Consider the following 21,508-nt stretch of genomic DNA (forward strand, 5'->3'; position numbering starts at 1 on the left):
TATTATATAAAAATATCTAACAACTTTACCTAATCTAATTATTGCTTCTTCTATGATGGTGGTCACAGTTTGAAAAATTATAAAAATTATATGTGCGGTTTACTTTAAAAAAAAAAGTTAATTAGGATTTCTTCTCCCCGAACTTTGACATGTACCAAATCATGCCCTTGAATTTTTTTGGCCGTTAAAAATTTCCTCTGAACTATTGAGATTGTTAGATTTAAGGACTTTTGTCTAATTTTAGTAAAAAAAATTCTAACATGGATGAAAGTTCAGAGGACATGATTTAGTACATATCAAAGTTTGAGGGGCCTAATTTGGTAGATATTAAAGTCTGGGGAGTATGATTTAGTACATAAACAATCACTGAAACAGTAAAATTGAATGAAATTAGACAAAAGTCCTTAAATCTAACAATCTCAATAGTTCAGGAGAAATTTTTAACGGTTAGAAAAGTTCAGGGGCCATGATTTGGTACATGTCAAAGTTTAGAGGGAAAGAAAAAAAATTGTAATTAGCCTTAAAAAAAAATATTAAAAATTACACCTGTTGCACGACATATGCCAAATTAAATTAGTTAAATACTCCAATGCTATGTTATGTATTAATATAGTATAATAATTTAAAAATAAAACATATAAATGGTTTTTATTTTTATTTTTATAATTATGTGAAATCAAGCGTTCTTACTTAGGAGTGGCAAAATATGTTATTGTATCGTGTTCGTGTTATATTTTATTTGACCTGTTTTTATATTTCGTGTCAGGCGTGTCGACTCGTTTTTAACTCGTGTCTAATTTTATCAACACTAACTTGACCCATAAAAATTTTTTTTCTAGATAATATAGTAAAAATTATAATTTTTAAAATATTTTTTTTTAGAAGAAAATTAAATTTAAAATTTTTAATTCTTGAATCACTAAATATATATTTTTAGATAGGCATATTATTTTTAGACTGTACATCGGTTGGTGTGGGGAATTTATCCTATATATTTTCTAACCGAACCTAAAGTTCGGATTGCTAAAATTTAAGTGTAACTCGCCCAATTTTAAAAAAAAAAAACTGTAAACCGACCAACGGTTTAGGTGGCCAAACTTTTTTTTTTTTAGTTTCAAAATCAAAATCAATAAAAATTAAAAAGATAAATTAAAAATATCACATTTTACCAAAGTACAACAAAATATATATGATTTTAAAACTAACAATTAAATATATAACTTTATATTATTATACATTTAATCATTTATGTTATATATAATAAAAACCAAAAAGTTAAAAAAAAAAATAAAATCCAAAATCGGGTTGGCCGGTTTAATTGGGCGGGTTGGACCTATTTTTAACCCACCCAATTAATAAATTGAGCGGTTTGTAATTTTTTCGGTTTATTTCGGTTTGGTTTGGGCAGGTTATTCGATTTGAGGGTTTATAATTTTTTTTTTGTACAGCCCTAATTATTCTTAATTAATTTTTATTTTATTTATTTAAAAAAATTGTGTTATATTCGTGTTAAATAAGTTATATCATTGTTGTGAAAATTGTGTACGCAAGTATACGCAATCGTAACAAGTAATAAAGTGATAAATCGAGTATCGTCTCCACAGGGATTGAAAATTAGAAATTAATTTATAAAACTAATTACTCACAAATTGGTTTCAACAAAAATAACATAAAGTGATGAGAATATGTAAAAAATTAACAAACACAAACTATGAAAAAAAACAAGCTAGAATTATTAAATTGGCCTAAAAATGCAAAGTTGATATAATGGTGCTAATGAGTATTGTTGTAAATTGATAATGTCAACTAGGAATTTAAAATGTCATAATCCTTTTTCCAAAGTGTTTATGGTTTGATTCTCTAATTAATTAACATATTCCTATGCCCAATTAATTTTAAGAATACCAATTTAAGCACAATTCCTTCAAGTCATACAAGGTAAATAACACATTCCTATGCTATTTACAAATCACACTTTTCCAAGTTGATATTCATGCATCATTCAAGCAATTCCACTAACTCTATTTTTTCCAAAATCAAGATTAGCTACTACTTACTAATGGTGATCAAGCAAAAGTAAGCAATTGCACAATAAACACTCTTGAATGAACAAAACCAATTTACTAAACATAGCAATAAAATATCAAATCATAATTTAAGTCAAGAAAATAATTATAGCAAAATAAAAATTAACTCATAATAGATTGTGTAAAAATTAAAAAATTTAAAAGAAAAGAAAGATAGAAATAAAAACCCATTTAGAGCTTGTCACAAGACTCTAAGTTTCTTCTCCAAATTGCTCTTCTTCTTCCTCTTGATTTTTGCCAATCTCAAAATTAAAAATTCTAAATTAAAACCCTAAATAAAACTCTCTCTCTCTCTCTCTCTCTCTCTCTCTCTCTCTCTCTCTCTCTCTCTCTCTCTCTCTCTCTCTCTCTCTCTCTCTCTCTCTCTCTCTCTCTCTCTCTCTCTCTCTCTCTCTCTCTCTCTCTCTCTCTCTCTCTCTTTTTTTTCTTCCTTTTCTTTTTCTTCACTGTCAGCCGCCTCCTGCTTCTTAATTCTTTTTAGCTTCCTCCTTCCTTTCACATATATACATATCTATATCAAATGCCAATAAACCCTTGCAAAAGAAAAATAATGATCAGCCCATTATTTTCATTTGTCTATTCCTTTTTTTTTTGTGAAAATTACATGAAATATGGGATTTCATAACAAAGTTAGAAAAATATGGCATTTTTAAGTTTGCCACTCTTCTATGGCATTTTTTTACATTTAAGATTTTTTATGGTATTTGATATGCCATATTTTTATAAACTTATTATCCAATCCCATATTTTATGTTTTTGTTTTTAGCTTTATTAGTTTTATTTATTTTTTAATTTATTTTACACTTACATTTGAGGGTTTCTTTTTATTTGAAAAATTTACACCAAATATTGCATTTTTTTTCAAACATTACATTTTTAATTTGACAAGAACATTTTATTTTTATACTTTTATTATTTTTTTTTTCTTTTTTACTTATTGAAACTTCAAAAAGTTTTTTTTTTTTGGTTTTGTTTTTTTATATATTTTTTAGTCAATTTTGGCTCTCTTTTTTCTTTTCAACTTTTAAGTCAGTTGCTACTTTTTTTATCTTTCTTTCACTTATCTCTCTCTATTGTTTTTTTTTTAATTTCTTTTTGTGTCTCTCTTTTTTTTTTTTAATTTTTTTTTCTCAACCTAATTTTTTTTCTCTTAATATATATAATAAGTGTACATTTTTTTATTTCATTTTTTTTTTACAAAAATTAAACTTGTTTTTTATTTAAACTACTATTTGTTTTTTTTTTATTAAAAACTAATTATTCCATTAAAAACAGCAGAAAAAAAAAACCAGTTTCATCAACATCATCCTGAAAAAAAAAATAATATAAAAAATCATAATCTAAAAAGAATCCAAACTTTAAAAACTAGTTTCATCAACATTGAAAGAAACTAATAATTTCATTTAAAGAATACAAAAAATAGTTTCATCAACAAGATAATGAAAAAAATTACAATCTAAAGACGATAGTAACTTTAAAAACCAGTTTCATCAATATTAAAAGAAACGAATTATTTCATTAAAAGAGGCAAAAAAAAAAAAATAGTTTCATCAATAACATAATAAAAAATACACAATGCCTAATGACTAAACTTTTACAAATTAACGATACTAAATTTAAAAACCAGTTTCGAACATATAAATTTTATATCAATACCTAATAATCAAACTTCTAACTTCATTCTTTATTTTAGCATTTAATTTTTTATTTGCTTGCTCAAAAATTAGAGTTAATTTAAACATACAATATGCAGCAAATATAACAAAGAGAATCATAAATTAAAATGAAAGAGAAAAAAAAAGAAACAAAGAAAATTAAAGAGACAAAAGTGCAATAAAAACCATAAAAGAATAACAAAAAAAAAAACAGTGGAATGTGAGAAACCAGTTAGTAAAACAACCAAAATAAAAACAAACAAATAAAAACCAGTTTCTTGAAATAAATTAATAAAAAATTGAATAAAATTCAATTATGAACAACAATAAAAAAAAAAAATTAGTTATAAAAACTAGTTACTTAAAAAAACCAGTTATGAAAATAATAAAATAATATGTGTGTCAGAAACTGATTAATTAAAATAAAATAAAAATTGTTGTTCAAATATCATACAATAAGAAAACTGGTTTTATACAAACTAAAAAATATATAATAATATCATAAAAATTGAGCAACCCTATTAAAGAACAGTTAAAATCAGAAACCAGTTTCGACATGTGAAACCAGTTTTGACGTTACAAAAAATCATAACAAAACACAAATGTTAATAATAAAGTTAATTGAAACCAGTTTCATCGGACAATCAAATAAAACCATACACACACAAATATACAAAAAAAAAAAAAATACTAATTACAAATATAATCAAAACAACACATAATGCCTACCAATAATTTAATAACAAAATATAAATGTAAGTTTCCAACCTAGAAAAAAAAAATAAAAAAGTAACTTGAAAAAAATTCTAATAACATAATGAAACTATTTTTTTTATTCTTTTAATGAAATTAATAGTTTCTTTCAATGTTGATGAAACTGATTTTTAAAGTTTATATTATCTTTAGATTATAATTTTTTATATTGTTTTTTCTTCAGGATGATGTCGATGAAACTGGTTTTTTTTTTTCTGCTTTTAATGAAATAATTAGTTTTTAACAAAAAAAACAAAGAAAAAAAATAGTAGTTTAAATAAATAATAAAAAAAAACAAGTTTAATTTCTGTAAAAAAAAATAATATCTATAGTTGAGATCATTTTTTATTTATTTTAGTATTTTATTTTTTTTAAAAAAAATAATAAATAAAAAGAAACACAAATTTAAAGTTTTTTATGGCATTCCTCAAGACTTTTTCCCATATTTGTAAGTTTTTTAAAAAAATGCCATATTTAGTGTAATCAAGTTTTTATGCCATATATATCAAAACTTATCTTTATTTTCCCATATTTTTGTAAATAGCCCTTTTTTTTTTTTGACTTTTCAACTAGTAAAGTAAGGCCCAATAAATATAACATCCATTAGTGAATTAAGTGTAGAATACTTGGGCTTTAGTGAGTTTATGGACTTTAACATCATTTCTCTCAATTTGAATAATAAGTCCAAAATGTACATTTAATCTTTTTACAAAAATACACAACATTGAGATTACACTTATAAAATGGAAAACTAAATCAAATTGATAAAATATAACAAAATTAATTAAAATTTAATCTAAAGATACTAAAATTAATATTTGTGCAAAACTAAATAAAACTAAATAAAAGTCACTAAAATAAACTAAAAATACTTGAGAACAAAGCTAATTTAATGCCCAAAAAGATATAAATAACTCTATTTTCATAGAGTTATCACACCCCAAACTTAAAACTTTGCTTGTCCTCAAGCAAAAAAAAAGAAAAATAAAGAAAATAAAACACGAGGCAATATGACACTAAAATTGGTGATCTCCACATTTCCTTAAAGCTTAAGGTTGATTAATGAACATAACTTAGAGAAAAATAAAAAGATTGTCCAATGATTGTGAAAAATTCAAGCACAAGTTTCATTCCAATTTTGATTACTCCAAGTGTGGGTGTGAAATGCCTTTTATCAAAATATTACTTGCAATTTAGATCAATTTATGCAAATATGAAATAAGCACAAAATCTCTAAAGTAACAAATTCTCATAGGTTTGTTTTTCATCTCTCTCTCCACTAATGTAGACAAACACAAAACCAAAGATCAAAAGGATTTTTTTTTTTTAAGCTTGTAATGTAAGGCTTAGGTGAAGGTGGTTAAGAGAAGTCATTTTTGGCTCAAATCACCTAAAAGCACCTTAATTTTCCTAAGACCAAAATGAGACCTTACACTTACTTCCTCAAAGAATATCCCACAAAAAATTTGAGTATTAACATTGCCATTATTTATTGCCCCAAAATTTTCCAAAATAATGTGCTCCCAGGAGTTATAGCAATGCTTTAGCATAGCATTTTTTTTTTCTGTGTCTCTGCTCCAGAATGCTGAAGCAATGCTATAACACCTGAGACTTCAAGCTTCTAAAAAAAATCTTGCTCTTTTTTTTTTTTTTTGCAATGGGTGGCACACCCCAAATTTAATTTTAAACACACTTTTTTTTTTCAAGGGGTGGCACACCCCAAACTTAATTTTAAACATTCTTTCTTTTTTTTTTTTTTTTTTGAATAACTAACAATACAAATATAATAATGACAATATACACAAAAGATGGTAATTCTCCCCCAACTTAAAATTCAACATTGTCCCCAATGGTGAGAATAATAAAGTACCACAATGAAAACACTCACCCAATTACCACGCTACAAAAATTGCACCCCTCCCATCCCCTTCATGACACAACAAACAAAATCTTGGAATAATAAGGTGCTCAAAGGGTATATGGTGAGAAGATTTGTATTTAGCTAGGCTTACATATGGTAAAAAAAAATAAAGGGATCAATTATGCTCAAAGGGGGTGACTAGGGATGAAATAATACTATGGTTGGCTCGAAAGGCTCAAACGGTCAAAAAATGGCCTAAATCATGTCTTTGGTTAAGCATTGTCTAGGATTTCGCCTCAAGAGAGAATCAAACGAAATTCTAAGACTTGTGAGATCACAAAATCATATATTTACACAAACTTTCACCAAATCACACACAATAAAATGATCAAGGCATTCGTGCTCAAAATTAGCCATATCTCAATCAAAATGAAACTAGCACAAGAATTAGTCACAAGCTCAAACAATATTTACATTTTTCAACAAGCTATGCACTCTATCAATCATGTATTAGAATGTGAAAAAATCACCAAACCAAAGCACATATGCCTCAATTTTTTTTTTTAAACAAGCAAAATAAAAGAAAAGAAGAAAAAAAAAATATTTAGTTTCCCAAACCATTGTATGCACAAAATTCTCAAATATGTGTGAGCAAGTTTAAAATTAATAAAGAATAGTTAAAGAGGAACTCCCTTTCAATGATGTGCAAACTCGCTAGTGTCAACCTCCATAAGTGCGCCCAATTCCACTTGACTTTATGCTCGCACCTAAAAGAGAGAAAAAGAAAAGAAAGAGAGAAAAAAACTACAATGCAATTGTCAAAGCCATTTAATATTGCATGTTTATTGAATTTAAAACAAAATAAAGACAAAGTTTAGAAAGCTCGGGTTGCCTCCCAAGAAGCGCTTGATTTAAAGTCGTCGGCTTGACTTTTTGAGAAGCACTCATCAAAGAGCGGCTTCCGCCCATAGAGAGTGGCATATGCCCTCACAAATGGGTCTTTGTCATGAACGCCCTCAAGCTTGGCGAGATATTGAATTGATGAGCGCAAATGTTCAACTTTTCTTGAATTCGATGAATGCACATGATGGATGCCAATGTACCATGCCAATGGTGGAGGAGGAGGTAATGGCCAAAAAGGATCCTCATAAACATAGTATTCCATTACCATGAGCTCTTTGACTTGAGGAATGCAAAAATGCTCTTGCTGAATTTTTTCGAAAACTGGGCAGTTTTGCTGTGATAATGCTACAGCATTATGAGCAGCAATAAATGTTGACCAACTTGGAATGCTTGCTTCCTTATCTTTTATTTCACTACTTTGGATTGAAGTGAGCTCTTGTAATTGCTCAAAATTTTCCCCAAGTATCTCCAACTCATCACCACTCCTCAAAATGACATTTTCATTTTCTTCTTTCTCCCTTGAATTTTCCATATCAATGCCCAAAGTTTCATGGTGTTTATCACACAACTCATTGACCAAAAGCTCAAATTGGTTCTCCAATTTCCTCAAGGATGAAGCTTGGCCTTGAATTAAGGCATCATTTTTAGCCATGAACTCCATCATCAACACCTCAAGTGAGCTTGGTTGAGCCATTTGATGAAGATCTTCTTCTATGTTGAACTCTTGTAAATCTTCTAAAATCTCATCATTTGGTCCTTGAGTGTAAGTGTCAAAATTTGGCTCCAAATTGTTGTAATTGTCGTCCCAAACATGGTCATTGTTTGGACAATTACAACACCACTCATTGTACTCCGCCATGTCTTCCAACATCCAATAGGCTTCATCGATTGATAGTTGGTAGAAATTGGTGGTACCATCTCCTCTTTCTACCCATTCCCTTGTGCTTGGATTCAACCAATTTAGGAAGATTTCTAATTGACACTCTTTGGACAACCCATGATATGGAAATCTCATTAGAAATGCCTTGTATCTCCACCATGCTTCATACAAGGGCTCCAAGTCATGTTGAACAAAATTCATAAGGACTTGTAGATGAGACATCTCAAGACCTTGCAAAAGAAACCAAAACAAGACAAACAAAGCGTAAAATAGAACAAGGAAAATAGAATAAACAAATGAAAAACTAAAAAAAAAAAAAACCAAATTGATAGTAATTAAGTTCTAAAAATAAAATTTCTCTAAATCAATCCCCGGCAACGGCGCCAAAAACTTGTTGTGAAAATTGTGTACGCAAGTATATGCAATCGTAACAAGTAATAAAGTAATAAATCGAGTATCGTCTCCACAGGGATTGAAAATTAGAAATTAATTTATAAAACTAATTACTCACAAATTGGTTTCAACAAAAATAACATAAAGTGATGAGAATTTGTAAAAAATTAACAAACACAAACTATGAAAAAAAAAACAAGCTAGAATTATTAAATTGGCCTAAAAATGCAAAGTTGATATAATTGTGCTAATGAGTATTGTTGTAAATTGATAATGTCAACTAGGAATTTAAAATGTCATAATCCTTTTTCCAAAGTGTTTATGGTTTGATTCTCTAATTAATTAACATATTCCTATGCCCAATTAATTTTAAGAATACCAATTTAAGCACAATTCCTTCAAGTCATACAAGGTAAATAACACATTCCTATGTTATTTACAAATCACACTTTCCAAGTTAATATTCATGCATCATTCAAGCAATTCCACTAACCCTATTTTTTCCAAAATCAAGATTAGCTACTACTTACTAATGGTGATCAATCAAAAGTAAGCAATTGCACAATAAACACTCTTGAATGAACAAAACCAATTTACTAAACATAGCAATAAAATATCAAATCATAATTTAAGTCAAGAAAATAATTCTAGCAAAATAAAAATTAACTCATAATAGATTGTGTAAAAATTACAAAATTTAAAAGAAAATAAAGATAGAAATAAAAACCCATTTAGAGCTTGTCACAAGACTCTAAGTTTCTTCTCCAAATTGCTCTTCTTCTTCCTCTTGATTTTTGCCAATCTCAAAATTAAAAATGCTAAATTAAAACCCTAAATAAAACTCTCTCTCTCTCTTTTCTTTTTTCTTCCTTTTCTTTTTCTTCATTGTCAGCCGCCTCCTGCTTCTTAATTCTTTTTAGCTTCCTCCTTCCTTTCACATATATACATATCTATATCAAATGCCAATAAACCCTTGCAAAAGAAAAATAATGATCAGCCCATTATTTTCATTTGTCTTTTCCCACTTTTTTTTTTTTTTACTTTTCAACTAGTAAAGTAAGACCCAATAAACATAACATCCATTAGTGAATTAAGTGTAGAATACTTGGGCTTTAGTGAGTTTATGGACTTTAACATCATTTCTCTCAATTTGAATAATAAGTCCAAAATGTACATTTAATCTTTTTACAAAAATACACAACATTGAGATTACATTTATAAAATGGAAAACTAAATCAAATTGATAAAATATAACAAAATTAATTAAAATTTAATCTAAAGATACTAAAATTAATATTTATGCAAAACTAAATAAAACTAAATAAAAGTCACTAAAATAAACTAAAAATACTTGAGAACAAAACTAATTTAATACCCAAAAAAATATAAATAACTCTATTTTCATAGAGTTATCAATCATGTTTGGTATATTTTATTTTGTGTCAAATTTAATTTTTCAACCATAACTCATAAAATTTATATCGTATTTGTATTCGCGTACCACGTGGAAACCCCATTTTACCACCCCCTTCTTAGATTTTTTTTTATGTCGATCACAAATATCTATGACATTCACACCAAGGTTCAACTTAAACGACACTTAACTTGAAAAGTAAAGAAAGAAACGACAGATGAGGTTTTGTCTAAGAGCGACACCACCACATCAACCTGATTCTTGGAGTTGGATCCATCTTCATTTGTCACGGGTTCTCATTTTCTCTTTTATTATCTTTTCGGATTCCCGATAATATCGTAGAAAATACGTAAAGGAAAATTGAAGTGTAACGTCCATGATAATTTTCCCGGGAAAATAGTGAGAAAGTGAATAAAGAGAAAAGCTTCAAACTTCCATCGCTGTCCACAAAAAAGCCAAAGTACAAAATATTCACTTCCCCTCAGTCTTTTTAAGTGAAAGCAATCCTTTCCCGTTTCTTCTCTAAAAAATTTCCTGGAAATAAACGACAAGATTCGAGTCTGTTCCTTTCCTTGGGAAAATCTAGAATGGCGATTTCTTCAGCTCAGATTTTCCGTAGCTCGAGACCACCCAATGGTTTTTTCAGAGCTACTACGACTTCTTCTTCTTTTTCAAATGCGCAAACCTTTCTGGCTTCTTTTGGGGTAGCTTCAAGGTTTCGAAGCTCTGTAGCTGGAAGTCATCGCCGATGGAAATGCGAGTCTGGGTACGGTACTTATGCTACCAATACCCAGTTTCGGACTATGGCGGTACTCAAAGATGAACGAGAAGAGAGAACCGAGGATGATCATCCCTTGATCGATGATTCTGTGGCCACCTTTCAAAGCCAGGTTTAGTATTTCTGCATTTAAATTTTTATACTTTATTTATTGAATGTAGTGAATGAGGCAATAAAGAAATCAGGAGAAGGAAAGGGAGGTTCACTTTATCCACAATCAATCAATGGTGATTGGGGATTAATATGTAGTTCTCTACTGTTTAATATCAATTTCAAAAATTTGTTCATCATTCGTAGGTTGAAGATAAGCCTGCCGAAATTCGGGAGCGTGATTTTGCTGGAACTCCTTATATTCCTATATATGTGATGCTACCAGTGAGTTCTCGAATTCAGTTCTTGTTCTACTTGCTGTGCTAAGTTTCCCCTCTAATGTTATTTACCAAATTGACTTGTTATCATGGGGGACTGGCAGCTGGGTACAATTGATATGAATTCTGAGTTGGTTGATCCAGAAGGTCTTGTTAATCAGCTTAAAATATTAAAGTCCATTAACGTGGATGGTGTTATGATCGACTGCTGGTGGGGGATTGTTGAGGCACATTCTCCACAGGTTTATAATTGGAGTGGGTACAGAAAACTCTTCCAGATTGTACGCGATCTTCATCTGAAATTACAGGTGAATAATCTGTATTCACTGTTAATTTAATAATATGCTCATTTAGCATATATTGTCACCTGCATTTGAGTATGATGTCTGTTCTCTTATATATACTATTGTGCAAATAATTACTTTTCTTCTCGTTACTTTTGATTTTATTAGCGCCTTTTAAAAACTCAAAGGTTGATTTTGTCTAAATACTAAATGTTCTTCTTTTCAATGCACTTTAGGTTGTTATGTCTTTTCATGAATGTGGAGGCAATGTGGGAGATGATGTACATATTCCACTCCCTGGTTGGGTTACGGAAATTGGCCTAAGCAATCCTGACATATATTTCACTGATAGAGAGGGAAAACGCAATACAGAATGTCTTACATGGGGCATTGATAAAGAACGAGTTTTGAAGGGCAGGACTGCAGTTGAGGTATGATTCTTTAGCTGTACTAAATATTTGCACATTTGGCTTCTGCAGTTACATCTCTAAGAATTATCTTTTGTCTTTTATATATCATACAATTAGTGCAGGTCTATTTTGACTACATGAGAAGCTTTAGGGTAGAATTTGATGAATTTTTTGAGGATGGTGTTATCTCTGAGATTGAAGTTGGACTAGGTCCATGTGGGGAGTTACGGTATCCTTCTTATCCTGCAAAACATGGTTGGAGATATCCTGGTATTGGTGAATTTCAGGTACTTCTGTTCAGCTATTTCTTTTAAATTGGTGAAAAGGTGTGCACTTTTTTTTCTTCCCTTGATGCAAACTATTTCAGTTCAGTGCTATGATAAGTACTTGATGAAAAGTCTGACCAAAGCAGCCGAAGTGAGGGGGCACTCAAATTGGGCGAGAGGACCAGATAATGCGGGTTCTTATAATTCCACACCACATAAGACTGGATTCTTCCGTGATGGAGGTGAATATGACAGCTACTATGGGAGATTTTTCCTTAACTGGTACTCTCGGACATTGATTGATCATGGTGATCGTGTACTTTCTCTAGCCAATTTAGCTTTTGAAGGAACTTGCATCGCTGCAAAGGTTAGTCTGCTGGACTCATTTAAAAAGTGAATCTACTGTATTCAATTTACTTGATAAAATGGTATTATAGCTCTGCAACTTTTAAAGAAACATTCTTTTGCTTGATGAGCAGCTATCAGGTATACATTGGTGGTACAAGACCGCCAGTCATGCTGCTGAGTTGACTGCAGGGTTTTACAACCCTGCAAATCGTGATGGTTATGCACCAATTGCAACAATGTTTAAGAAACATGAGGCTGCTCTGAATTTCACATGTGTTGAACTCCGAACATTGGATCAGCATGAAGACTTTCCAGAGGCATTGGCAGACCCAGAAGGATTAGTTTGGCAGGTATGTATACGTGTGAGGTTCCTTCAGCTTAGTTTTTCTGTTAAGTAATAGGATGTGCTGATGTAGGATGCAATACAAAATTCAGTGATAACCATGGGTCTATTTCCCTTACTGCCATGAATTAATTTAGTTTGAATTGGACAATGCTTTGTGAATCCCTTTGATCATGACACATTTGCCTATGCATGTCTAGGTCTTGAACGCTGCCTGGGATGCTTGCATTCCAGTTGCTAGTGAAAATGCTCTTAATTGCCATGATAGAGATGGCTATAACAAGATATTGGTAAATGCCAAGCCTCTGAACGATCCAGATGGGAGGCATTTGTCTGCCTTTACCTACCTCAGGCTCAGTCCTGCTCTCATGGAGGCGCACAACTTTGCCGAGTTTGAACGATTTATTAAGCAAATGCATGGTATGTCATTCTTGCAAGTCTGCTTATTCCTCTGCTAAGTTTGCTTAGTCCTCTGCTAAGTCTGCTTATTGCAAGTTTTTTTTTTTTTTTTGGCTGAATATGCAAGCTATCACTTATTTTGCGGTTAGATATGCTATTTATTTCATAAACATGCAATACAAGACTTCATCGTCCCACTGTCCCAAGAACTATTGGTTGCCTCATGTCTGCATTTTTCTTGGGGCAATATATGAATGACATGAGGGAGCTTTTCATGTGTTGGCCTTTCGCTTTAATCACTAGTCTCCCTTCCACTTTCAGGGGAAGCAGTTTCAGATCTTCAAGTTGATCTGGAAACGATGCATGCCGATGTAATGGATGAGGAAGTTGCACCACAAGACTGATTACAAGTGAAACCCAACTCATCTCTTTTGATGAACAACTCATATGATATTCACATTTTTCTTCAACCATTGTGGGAGACTACGTTATTTAATTACCAGAAAGCAATTTCATTATTGCAAAGAAGAGACTATTTGCTTAAATGGTAAAAGCTGATTGTAATTCCGATGAATCAATAACATAAGCTTCATCACACGTTTATTTGTTTTCCTTTCCCCCTGCATCTGTCTTACAATTCATCTATTGGTATTTAATATTCAAAGTGGCTTGATCATGTCAGGTTGGTCAGCACTTAATTAGCAGCAGCAACCAGAGGATGTAGCTCATTAATTTTGATCTTTTTATTGATATTCCGAAAATTAAATAAATTGGAACGAATTACCCAATAGCCCATTAATTTTGTTCTTTTTATGCTGGATAGTGTTAAGAATTAAAATACCAGAAGTTGTAGGTGCTGGATATGATGTTTCTAATTAACCATATCTAACCACAAAAGAATCAAAGAAAACAGGAAAAAGCCATATCTGAAACAACAAAGATACTTAGCTCCAAAACGACAATGAAACTTCAGCCCCTTAAACAATTTTTTTTTTTTTTGTCGCACAAAATACTAAAACGATATTGGAATTGAATTGTAACTCAAATACAATATAATGCTATAACACAATCGTTTTTTTTTTTTTTTGGAGTAACACAATTACATGCTACTACTTGCTTTAATATCTTCTGAATACACAAGAGAATTCCAAGAAGGATTCCTCGGAAGAAAAGTGTCGGAGATGTAAGTGCAAGTGGGGATGATAGTAAGGGAGCGGGATTTGGCGTGAGTAAAGGCAGCAACACAGAGGTGAGAAGCCAGACCTAAGCCTCTCTTGGAAGAAGGGACAAAGGTGTGGAGCAATTCCATCACTACTTTGCCTTTACCTTTATCTCTACCGTTGCCACCATACTCCTCTGTCTCTCTCTCCACATACTCTAAATACGCCTTCTTATCTTCCGTCTCGAACCTCCGTTGGGTCCCGTTCCACACAATTTTTGGAACCTCCGCCGGAATTTCTCTTCCTGCCATCTCTCTCTCTCTCTCTCTCTCTCTCTCTCTCTCGTTTCTATCAAGGTAGCTATTTTTGAATGAACTATCTAAAATCCAGGTCACGTGATACAGTCGGATTGAGTGAGTGAGTCCACCAAAATCTCGTGCCCACCCCACTTCAATCTTAATCCATGTACCATGTCCATGCCTTTTGCCACGCCTCACACGTGTCCTTCACACAATTACCATTTTCCAGCTTCGCTCGCTTATACACCACACACACACGCACCATCCGTGCCAAACTCCCGATTCGCACACTCTCGCACGCGCGACCCCAAAACCCTAACTCACTCGCATGTTCGCACGTTTCTTCCTTTTCATCTGCTCCGACCCGACCCGCCACCGTCCGCCGGTTTCTTAGGGTCTCATTCCCCGGAGATCTGGTTCGCCGTTCTGAGACGAAGAAGGACCTCCACTCCGGCCGCCGGAATTTTTCCGTGCGGACTTCATCGGAGGTGGTTAGGGTTTCTTCCGTGGGAAAAGGTGGATCTGTTTGAGAATTCTTTGAATAAGCTTTAGTGGAAGACAACCGAAAATGTTAGGATTTTGAAGCGTCAGTTTTCGGTCAAAAAGCTGGAAAACCTGTCCAGTTTGTTATATATATAAAAAGGTAATATACACCTTTTAACTTTTCCTTAAAACTTGTTTGTTATATGGGAAAAAGTTCATTAAGTTTAGGAAGAGAATTCGCTGTTTCTTTTTGGTTGCTACTGAAACTGTAGCAGATGTCAACACAGTGAAAGAGAGAAGTTTTGGCCTTTTGTTTGTTTTTTGTTGCTTCTTTGATAATTTACTCTAATCACAACCAATTTTTTTTTGCAACGGAAGATGATTGACTGTTTCAACTCCTATAGAATTAGTAGAATTGAGTTTAAGCTTAATTCAATAAGTTCTCTTTTTCTTTTTGAGTTAATTTTATCTTTGATTTGTTGTTATCATTATTTTTTTATTTATTTTTATTATTATTTTTTTTATACTGTGATAGTATCGCAATGCTTACTGTTATTTATCAACAATTAGTGAAATTCAGTTCAGACTATGGCATTGTTGTTACATGAATTAAGTTGTGAGGATAATTGGGATTAAAAGAGAAAGAAGGTTATTATGGCTTCAGAAATGCACAAGTTAATTGGAGCTAGTGAAGAAGATGACGAGGAAGAAATGGAAATGGATGTTAAAGAGGAGGATGATGATGACGAAGACCGGAGGAAACATGCTGCTGCTTCTGCTTCAGTAATGGTCGGTTTTGATGGAGGGATGCCAACTAGTAGCAGCAATAATAATCATCAGTTTCAAGAGCTACAGCAAGTACAAGAAGTAAGTACCCCAGGTGGAGGAGGAGCTCGTAGGTGTAGGCCACTAGAAGAGAAGGAGAGAACAAAATTAAGGGAGCGGCATAGAAGAGCTATCACTGCAAAAATCTTGGCGGGGTTACGGAGGCATGGGAATTATAATCTTAGAGTTAGGGCTGATATAAATGATGTAATTGCAGCTCTTGCACGAGAAGCTGGCTGGGTTGTTCTTCCAGATGGGACCACTTTTCCTTCAAGATCTCAGCCTCAGGTAATTATACTACGAGGAAATTTTTCAATATTGGTCATATTTTTTGCTACATTATTTAACATACAGGAGAATTAGAAGGCCAGAACCAGATTGTGAAACTCGGAACTATTGTAGTTCTACCTACGTGCTAGTCATGGACCATTATGCATTTTATGGACACATGATTAGTTATGTAGGACTTTTGCTGGGTTATTGTGATAGCCACTTCTGAAGATTGTTAGGGAATGAGTTAAATAAAGATAGATATTCTCTTCTCTTTTCAGGGTTCAAGACATGCTGTTGTCAATTCTACTGTAGCTACTTCATCATCTGGACATGCAGCACCACAGCAAACTCTACCTTCCTTAAAAGCTTGTGCTGCTGGCTATCAAAGTTCTGTGGATTTTAATGCAAATAGAATGAAAGGTGTTTATATGCCCTGCTCATCACCATACGATATTTCCACAAGTGCTCGTTCTCAAACTTCAACTATGGTGGGTGATGGAGGGGAACAAACAGAGAGTCATCCTCATATTGTGGGCTCCATTGATCCCATTGATGACAAGCAGGTAGTAGAGCAAATCTCTTTGGAGACTATGCATACTTCATTATCAAACTCTTTTGGCATGTCGTTGCTGATTTTAATTACGCTGACATGATCTTTTATATGATCACTACTCATAGCTCGTATGACGTCTTGAACACATGATAAATAATTCTTTCATTTGTTTGCAGATTATGTATAGTCTATTTGAGAATCTGTGATATTGATTTACCTGTATTCATATTAAATTTGTAGCATTCCTTTTATCTTGATGTAATTTATGAAACTTGTGAGTTCCTTTATGGCCTTAGCGTTTAGCAGTTTTCTATTTTGTTCTACAGGTTGTTGATATATCTCCGAAGTTATCAGAGCGTGATTTTTCTGGCACCCCTTATATTCCAGTTTATGTAATGTTACCGGTGAGTTTTGTAATTTGTATTTCGGCTGAATTTTTCTTTTTAAGTTTTCATACACACGTGACACCCCCATCCTTGTACTGTCTGTTGACTTTTATTGAGTGGCATGCATCTTTTTAGCTGCCATCTTACCTTTTATCATTACCATGATATTCCATATGCTAATTCATACGCTGTTGCTTTTTGAGTCCATCCCAATTCCCAATTTATTAGCTTTCTTCTTAATTTTCCTTTGTTTATGGTTATTAATTCTTTTTGGTACTTGTGTAGTTTGGATAATTAAATTTCTTTCTGGTAATTTTTAGTTTACTTTTCATGACTTGCTCTTTTGATGGCAGTTAGGTGTTGTTAATATGAAATGTGAACTGGTTGATCCAGATGGCTTACTCAAGCAGTTAAGGGTACTGAAATCAGTTAATGTGGATGGTGTTTCTGTTGATTGCTGGTGGGGAATTGTGGAGGCACATGCTCCCCAGGAATATAACTGGAATGGTTACAAGAGACTCTTTCAGATGGTGCGTGAGCTCAAGCTCAAGTTACAAGTGAGTTTAAATGAGCTTTACTGTTCTTCAGTGCTTATTCTAGCTGATGTCCCTTTTTTTTTTCATGGTGAATACTATAGAGCCACGGCCATACTAATGTTCACTTCCTTTGTAAAAGTAACTGTTTGTAAAATGATTTCCATATGCTTCAGTATCTAGAAGACAATCTAAGAAGCTTGTGTTTTGTCCTTTTGATTGATTTATATAGTTGTTTGGTATGTGTGTTTATTAAATCAGATTATCTGATCTCACGGAAAAGTACTAAAAACTTAAATCACATTTTTACTACAAATGGTCACCATTGATAGTTGACAGATTTTGACTAAGTTTCTATGCTCTGTATGCTAGCATTATTCTTTGAAAGGGGATTTATTTATTCTCATTCAAGTTTTTTTATATACATGAAAATTGAGTATCGTGTGCAAATATTTTGTAGCTGTAGTTTGAAATTATTTTTGTGGACTTCTGAGTAATGGATCCCCTTGATCTAACTAAAAGCCAACTTGTGGAGCATATTGATGTTTGGAGGTTGGTGATGTGCTTTTAAATGTTTTGTTTCGTGTCATATGGAATCAATTAGCAGAATAATTATGATGCATATTTAGATTCCTTATTCAGATGATGCTGTTCTGGTTGATTCTCCTGGCATTTATTTTTAGTTTGATAGTTAAAATCTCTTATTTCAGGTTATGATGTCATTCCATGAGTGTGGAGGTAATGTCGGTGATGATGTTTGTATTCCACTGCCACATTGGGTGGCAGAAATTGGTCGCAACAATCCTGACATCTTTTTCACTGATAGAGAGGGAAGGCGGAATCCTGAATGTCTCTCGTGGGGAATAGACAAAGAGCGTGTTCTTAGAGGCCGGACAGCTGTTGAGGTATTCTATTTATTATTTAATTATGAGGATGACTGTTAACACTGCTTACTGTTTAAATGTTTCTTTTTCTAAATGGTACAAGAACAGTTTTACTTTTAAAGCCATAATTTCTTTTTTCCCTCTCTCTGTTTTTCCCCCTCTGTTTAATTGCGTACATGTGTTTTTACTTTCTTCTCTTTTATCTTCTACATGATGAAACAATGTTAAGTGCCTGCTTTAGTAATTGCCAAGTTCTTGTGTACAACAGTAATTTTTTTGAGAATTGTCAAAAAAGATGAAACACCATAAAGTTTATCATTATTTCCTAGCTTGTCATGAAGGACCTCAGTCCCCTATTCAGTCACTCAATTTTAGCTTTTCTTTTTTAGCAAGCTGTAAACTTTGACATCTCATGCAGATTTGAAGACCTTTTCTTGCCATGCAGTGCCCTGATTTATAAATCTCCTGTGACCCTCTTTTTTTTTTTTTTTTTTTTTTTTTTTTTTTTTTATGTATTTGTATTTCAGTAAATAATAGATTACTAGTGCTCTAATAAATCTTAAGATTGATGCAGGTCTACTTTGACTACATGAGAAGCTTCCGGATAGAATTTAATGAGTTCTTTGAAGAAGGTATTATCTCCATGATTCAAGTTGGACTAGGTCCATGTGGGGAGCTGAGGTACCCTTCTTGTCCAGTTAAGCATGGTTGGAGATATCCTGGCATTGGTGAATTCCAGGTAGTTTATCATCCAGTCCTTAAAGTTTGGTTACCTATATTTTTGTAGTTGTATATATATTACACACATTTTGGTGTCTTGGCTCCTTATGCATAATAATATCAAGTCATTACATTAGCATTCAACCCCTTACAAGACCTGATTGGGAGACAATTTGTATGTAAAAGTTGGATCTTATTCTTGAGAACTTTGTTTTAGTGTGACATGACTCCTCAACCATTCTCTTATGAAATTACATCCCTCCAGTAAATCCCTCTTTGAGAAAGAAAAAAAAGATTGAGAAAATAATTATTTATAAATGTATTTATTTATTTTAAAAAAACCATTTTAAGTATCAAAAGCTTTTTCAATTATATTTGAGCATTGAACAATAAATTATTTGAATACATGCAGTGTTACGATCAATATTTGCTAAAAAGTCTGAGGAAGGCAGCAGAGGAAAGAGGACACTCCTTTTGGGCTAGAGGACCAGATAATGCAGGTTCTTATAATTCCCGGCCTCATGAAACTGGTTTCTTTTGTGACGGAGGTGATTATGATGGCTTCTATGGCAGATTCTTCCTTAATTGGTACTCTAAGGTTTTAGTTGATCACGGTGATCGAGTCCTTTGTCTTGCAAAATTGGCTTTTGAAGGCACCTGCATTGCTACAAAGGTAACTTGCCTTTTTGTTTATTGTTTTCAATCAATGTTATTTTGTGTATTTTTTTTGTTTGATTGCTCTGGCTCCACTTCCAATTCAATAAAATATTCTCTTATTTCCTTTTTTTTCCACTGTATCACAGAAAAAACACGATTTGGCTGAACTTTGACTCTAAATATTACAATGTGCACATTCTAGACATAAAATTTCTTAATCTAAGGGTCTTTTGTGTGCCCAAGCTAAAGGAGAATTCAATTGAGTTTGGAGCCATAGAAGTCATTCTTTTAGGCTTTTTGATCAAGTGTTTGCTATATTTTAATTGTTGAGCAGCTATCAGGTATTCATTGGTGGTACAAGACGGCAAGTCATGCTGCTGAACTGACTGCCGGATTCTATAATTCATGTAATCGTGATGGCTATGCTGCAATTATGTCAATGCTAAGCAAGCACGGGGCTGCTCTGAACTTCACATGTGCTGAACTGCACATGCTAAACCATCACGAGGACTTCCAAGAGGCCCTAGCTGACCCTGAGGGATTAGTTTGGCAAGTAAGCTTCAAAATTGTGAAATCTCATTGTCAGCATCAAAGATCTATATAAATATATTTATATATAATTTCCTGATCTAAAGTTTAAACAATTGCATGATCTGACCCGTATGCTTAACCTCCAAACTATGTGCCAACCAAAAGCCTCAGGGCAGAGCAATTTTCTTTTTCCCTTCCGAAAGAATGTGAATTGTTTGGCAAAGATAGGAAGTTGTCTTGCAATGGGCTTTTTTAGATTCTTTGGTAAATTTTGTTCCAATGCTTGACAATGAACCTCTATTTCAGGTGCTGAACGCAGCATGGGATGTCTGCGTACCGGTTGCCAATGAAAATTCTCTTCCCTGTCATGATCAAGTAAGCTATAACAAAATTTTAGATGACGCTAAGCCATCTTCTGATCCAGACAGAAGACATTTTTCATCATTTACCTACCTTAGGGTCAGTCCACATCTCATGGAAAGACACAACTTTGTGGAATTTGAACATTTTGTTAAGAAAATGCACGGTATGGCGTTCAACTTTCTATTTGAACTAGCTGATGAATTCTGAATCTGTTCGAGCTTCTTTCTCTTAATTGCCATAATCTGTTTTAGAGAAGTTTTAATGCTACGAGTATACATCGTCTTAAAGAATCCGACTGTGTTCAATTCTCACTCAAACTCTATGCTTATTGCAGGCGAAGCTACTCGAGTACAAGGAGCATAAACGTTTCTGCTGATTATGTTATTGATTTGCCCCCACCCCCCAAATTGTAGTTATATTCTGTTTATGGTAGTGAATAAATATTTATTTATACCAGCTTCAGGCCAGTAATTGACAGTCATATTGGAATTATTTATTTATTTTTTTTATAATTAACAAACAAAGCATCGATAAATTGTTAAATTAATCTACAAATAGAATTTACTACAAGCGAAAATAGAATTTACTTCTCCCTTGGAGACATTATTGACTGATTTTGCAAACGCATATGTGAGTTGTTTGATTCTAATGAGATGAAGAAAAGTTCAGCGGCAATTTCAATTTTGGGTTAAAAAAGTA

General features: G+C 32.6%; 3 protein-coding genes across 5 annotated transcripts; 2 read left to right on the forward strand and 1 right to left on the reverse strand.

Moving 5' to 3' along the window:
* The first annotated feature begins 10,207 nt into the window (after positions 1-10,207).
* Positions 10,208-14,674, forward strand: LOC115706512 (beta-amylase 2, chloroplastic). Its single transcript, XM_030634181.2, has 9 exons — positions 10,208-10,836; positions 11,022-11,099; positions 11,197-11,400; positions 11,613-11,807; positions 11,909-12,073; positions 12,159-12,419; positions 12,532-12,750; positions 12,944-13,163; positions 13,464-14,674. Exons 1-9 carry the CDS (start codon positions 10,534-10,536, stop codon positions 13,544-13,546), a joined length of 1,728 nt encoding a protein of 575 aa, XP_030490041.2. The 5' UTR covers positions 10,208-10,533; the 3' UTR covers positions 13,547-14,674.
* LOC115706513 (acetyltransferase At1g77540) lies at positions 13,964-14,613 on the reverse strand. Its single transcript, XM_030634183.2, has one exon. It carries the CDS (start codon positions 14,611-14,613, stop codon positions 14,242-14,244), a length of 372 nt encoding a protein of 123 aa, XP_030490043.2. The 3' UTR covers positions 13,964-14,241.
* Positions 14,675-14,773: 99 nt separating the features above from the next.
* LOC115706510 (beta-amylase 7) lies at positions 14,774-21,430 on the forward strand. Of its 3 annotated transcripts, none has more exons than XM_030634180.2 (11): positions 14,774-15,244; positions 15,655-16,197; positions 16,461-16,745; positions 17,062-17,139; positions 17,475-17,678; positions 18,365-18,559; positions 19,113-19,277; positions 19,671-19,931; positions 20,250-20,468; positions 20,753-20,972; positions 21,144-21,430. In XM_030634180.2, the coding sequence occupies exons 2-11, from the start codon at positions 15,739-15,741 to the stop codon at positions 21,170-21,172; spliced, it is 2,115 nt and encodes a 704-aa protein (XP_030490040.2). In that variant the 5' UTR covers positions 14,774-15,244; positions 15,655-15,738; the 3' UTR covers positions 21,173-21,430. The 3 variants fall into 3 exon arrangements, with proteins under 3 accessions (XP_030490040.2, XP_060969881.1, XP_060969886.1); XM_061113898.1 differs by having other exon boundaries at positions 15,665-16,197; XM_061113903.1 differs by having other exon boundaries at positions 15,749-16,197.
* Positions 21,431-21,508: the final 78 nt, after the last annotated feature.

Source organism: Cannabis sativa, chromosome 1, assembly GCF_029168945.1.
Source record: "Cannabis sativa cultivar Pink pepper isolate KNU-18-1 chromosome 1, ASM2916894v1, whole genome shotgun sequence".
Classification (NCBI taxonomy): Eukaryota; Viridiplantae; Streptophyta; class Magnoliopsida; order Rosales; family Cannabaceae; genus Cannabis; species Cannabis sativa.

Coding starts and splice junctions, on each gene's coding strand:
- LOC115706510 (XM_030634180.2), top strand. CDS start 15,739: ATGGCTTCAGAAATGCACAAGTTAATTGGAGCTAGTGAAGAAGATGAC. Junction 18,560..19,112: donor GAGGCCGGACAGCTGTTGAG/GTATTCTATTTA, acceptor AGATTGATGCAG/GTCTACTTTGACTACATGAG. Junction 19,932..20,249: donor GCACCTGCATTGCTACAAAG/GTAACTTGCCTT, acceptor ATTGTTGAGCAG/CTATCAGGTATTCATTGGTG.
- LOC115706513 (XM_030634183.2), bottom strand. CDS start 14,613: ATGGCAGGAAGAGAAATTCCGGCGGAGGTTCCAAAAATTGTGTGGAAC.
- LOC115706512 (XM_030634181.2), top strand. CDS start 10,534: ATGGCGATTTCTTCAGCTCAGATTTTCCGTAGCTCGAGACCACCCAAT. Junction 11,808..11,908: donor AGGGCAGGACTGCAGTTGAG/GTATGATTCTTT, acceptor CAATTAGTGCAG/GTCTATTTTGACTACATGAG. Junction 13,164..13,463: donor ATTTATTAAGCAAATGCATG/GTATGTCATTCT, acceptor TTCCACTTTCAG/GGGAAGCAGTTTCAGATCTT.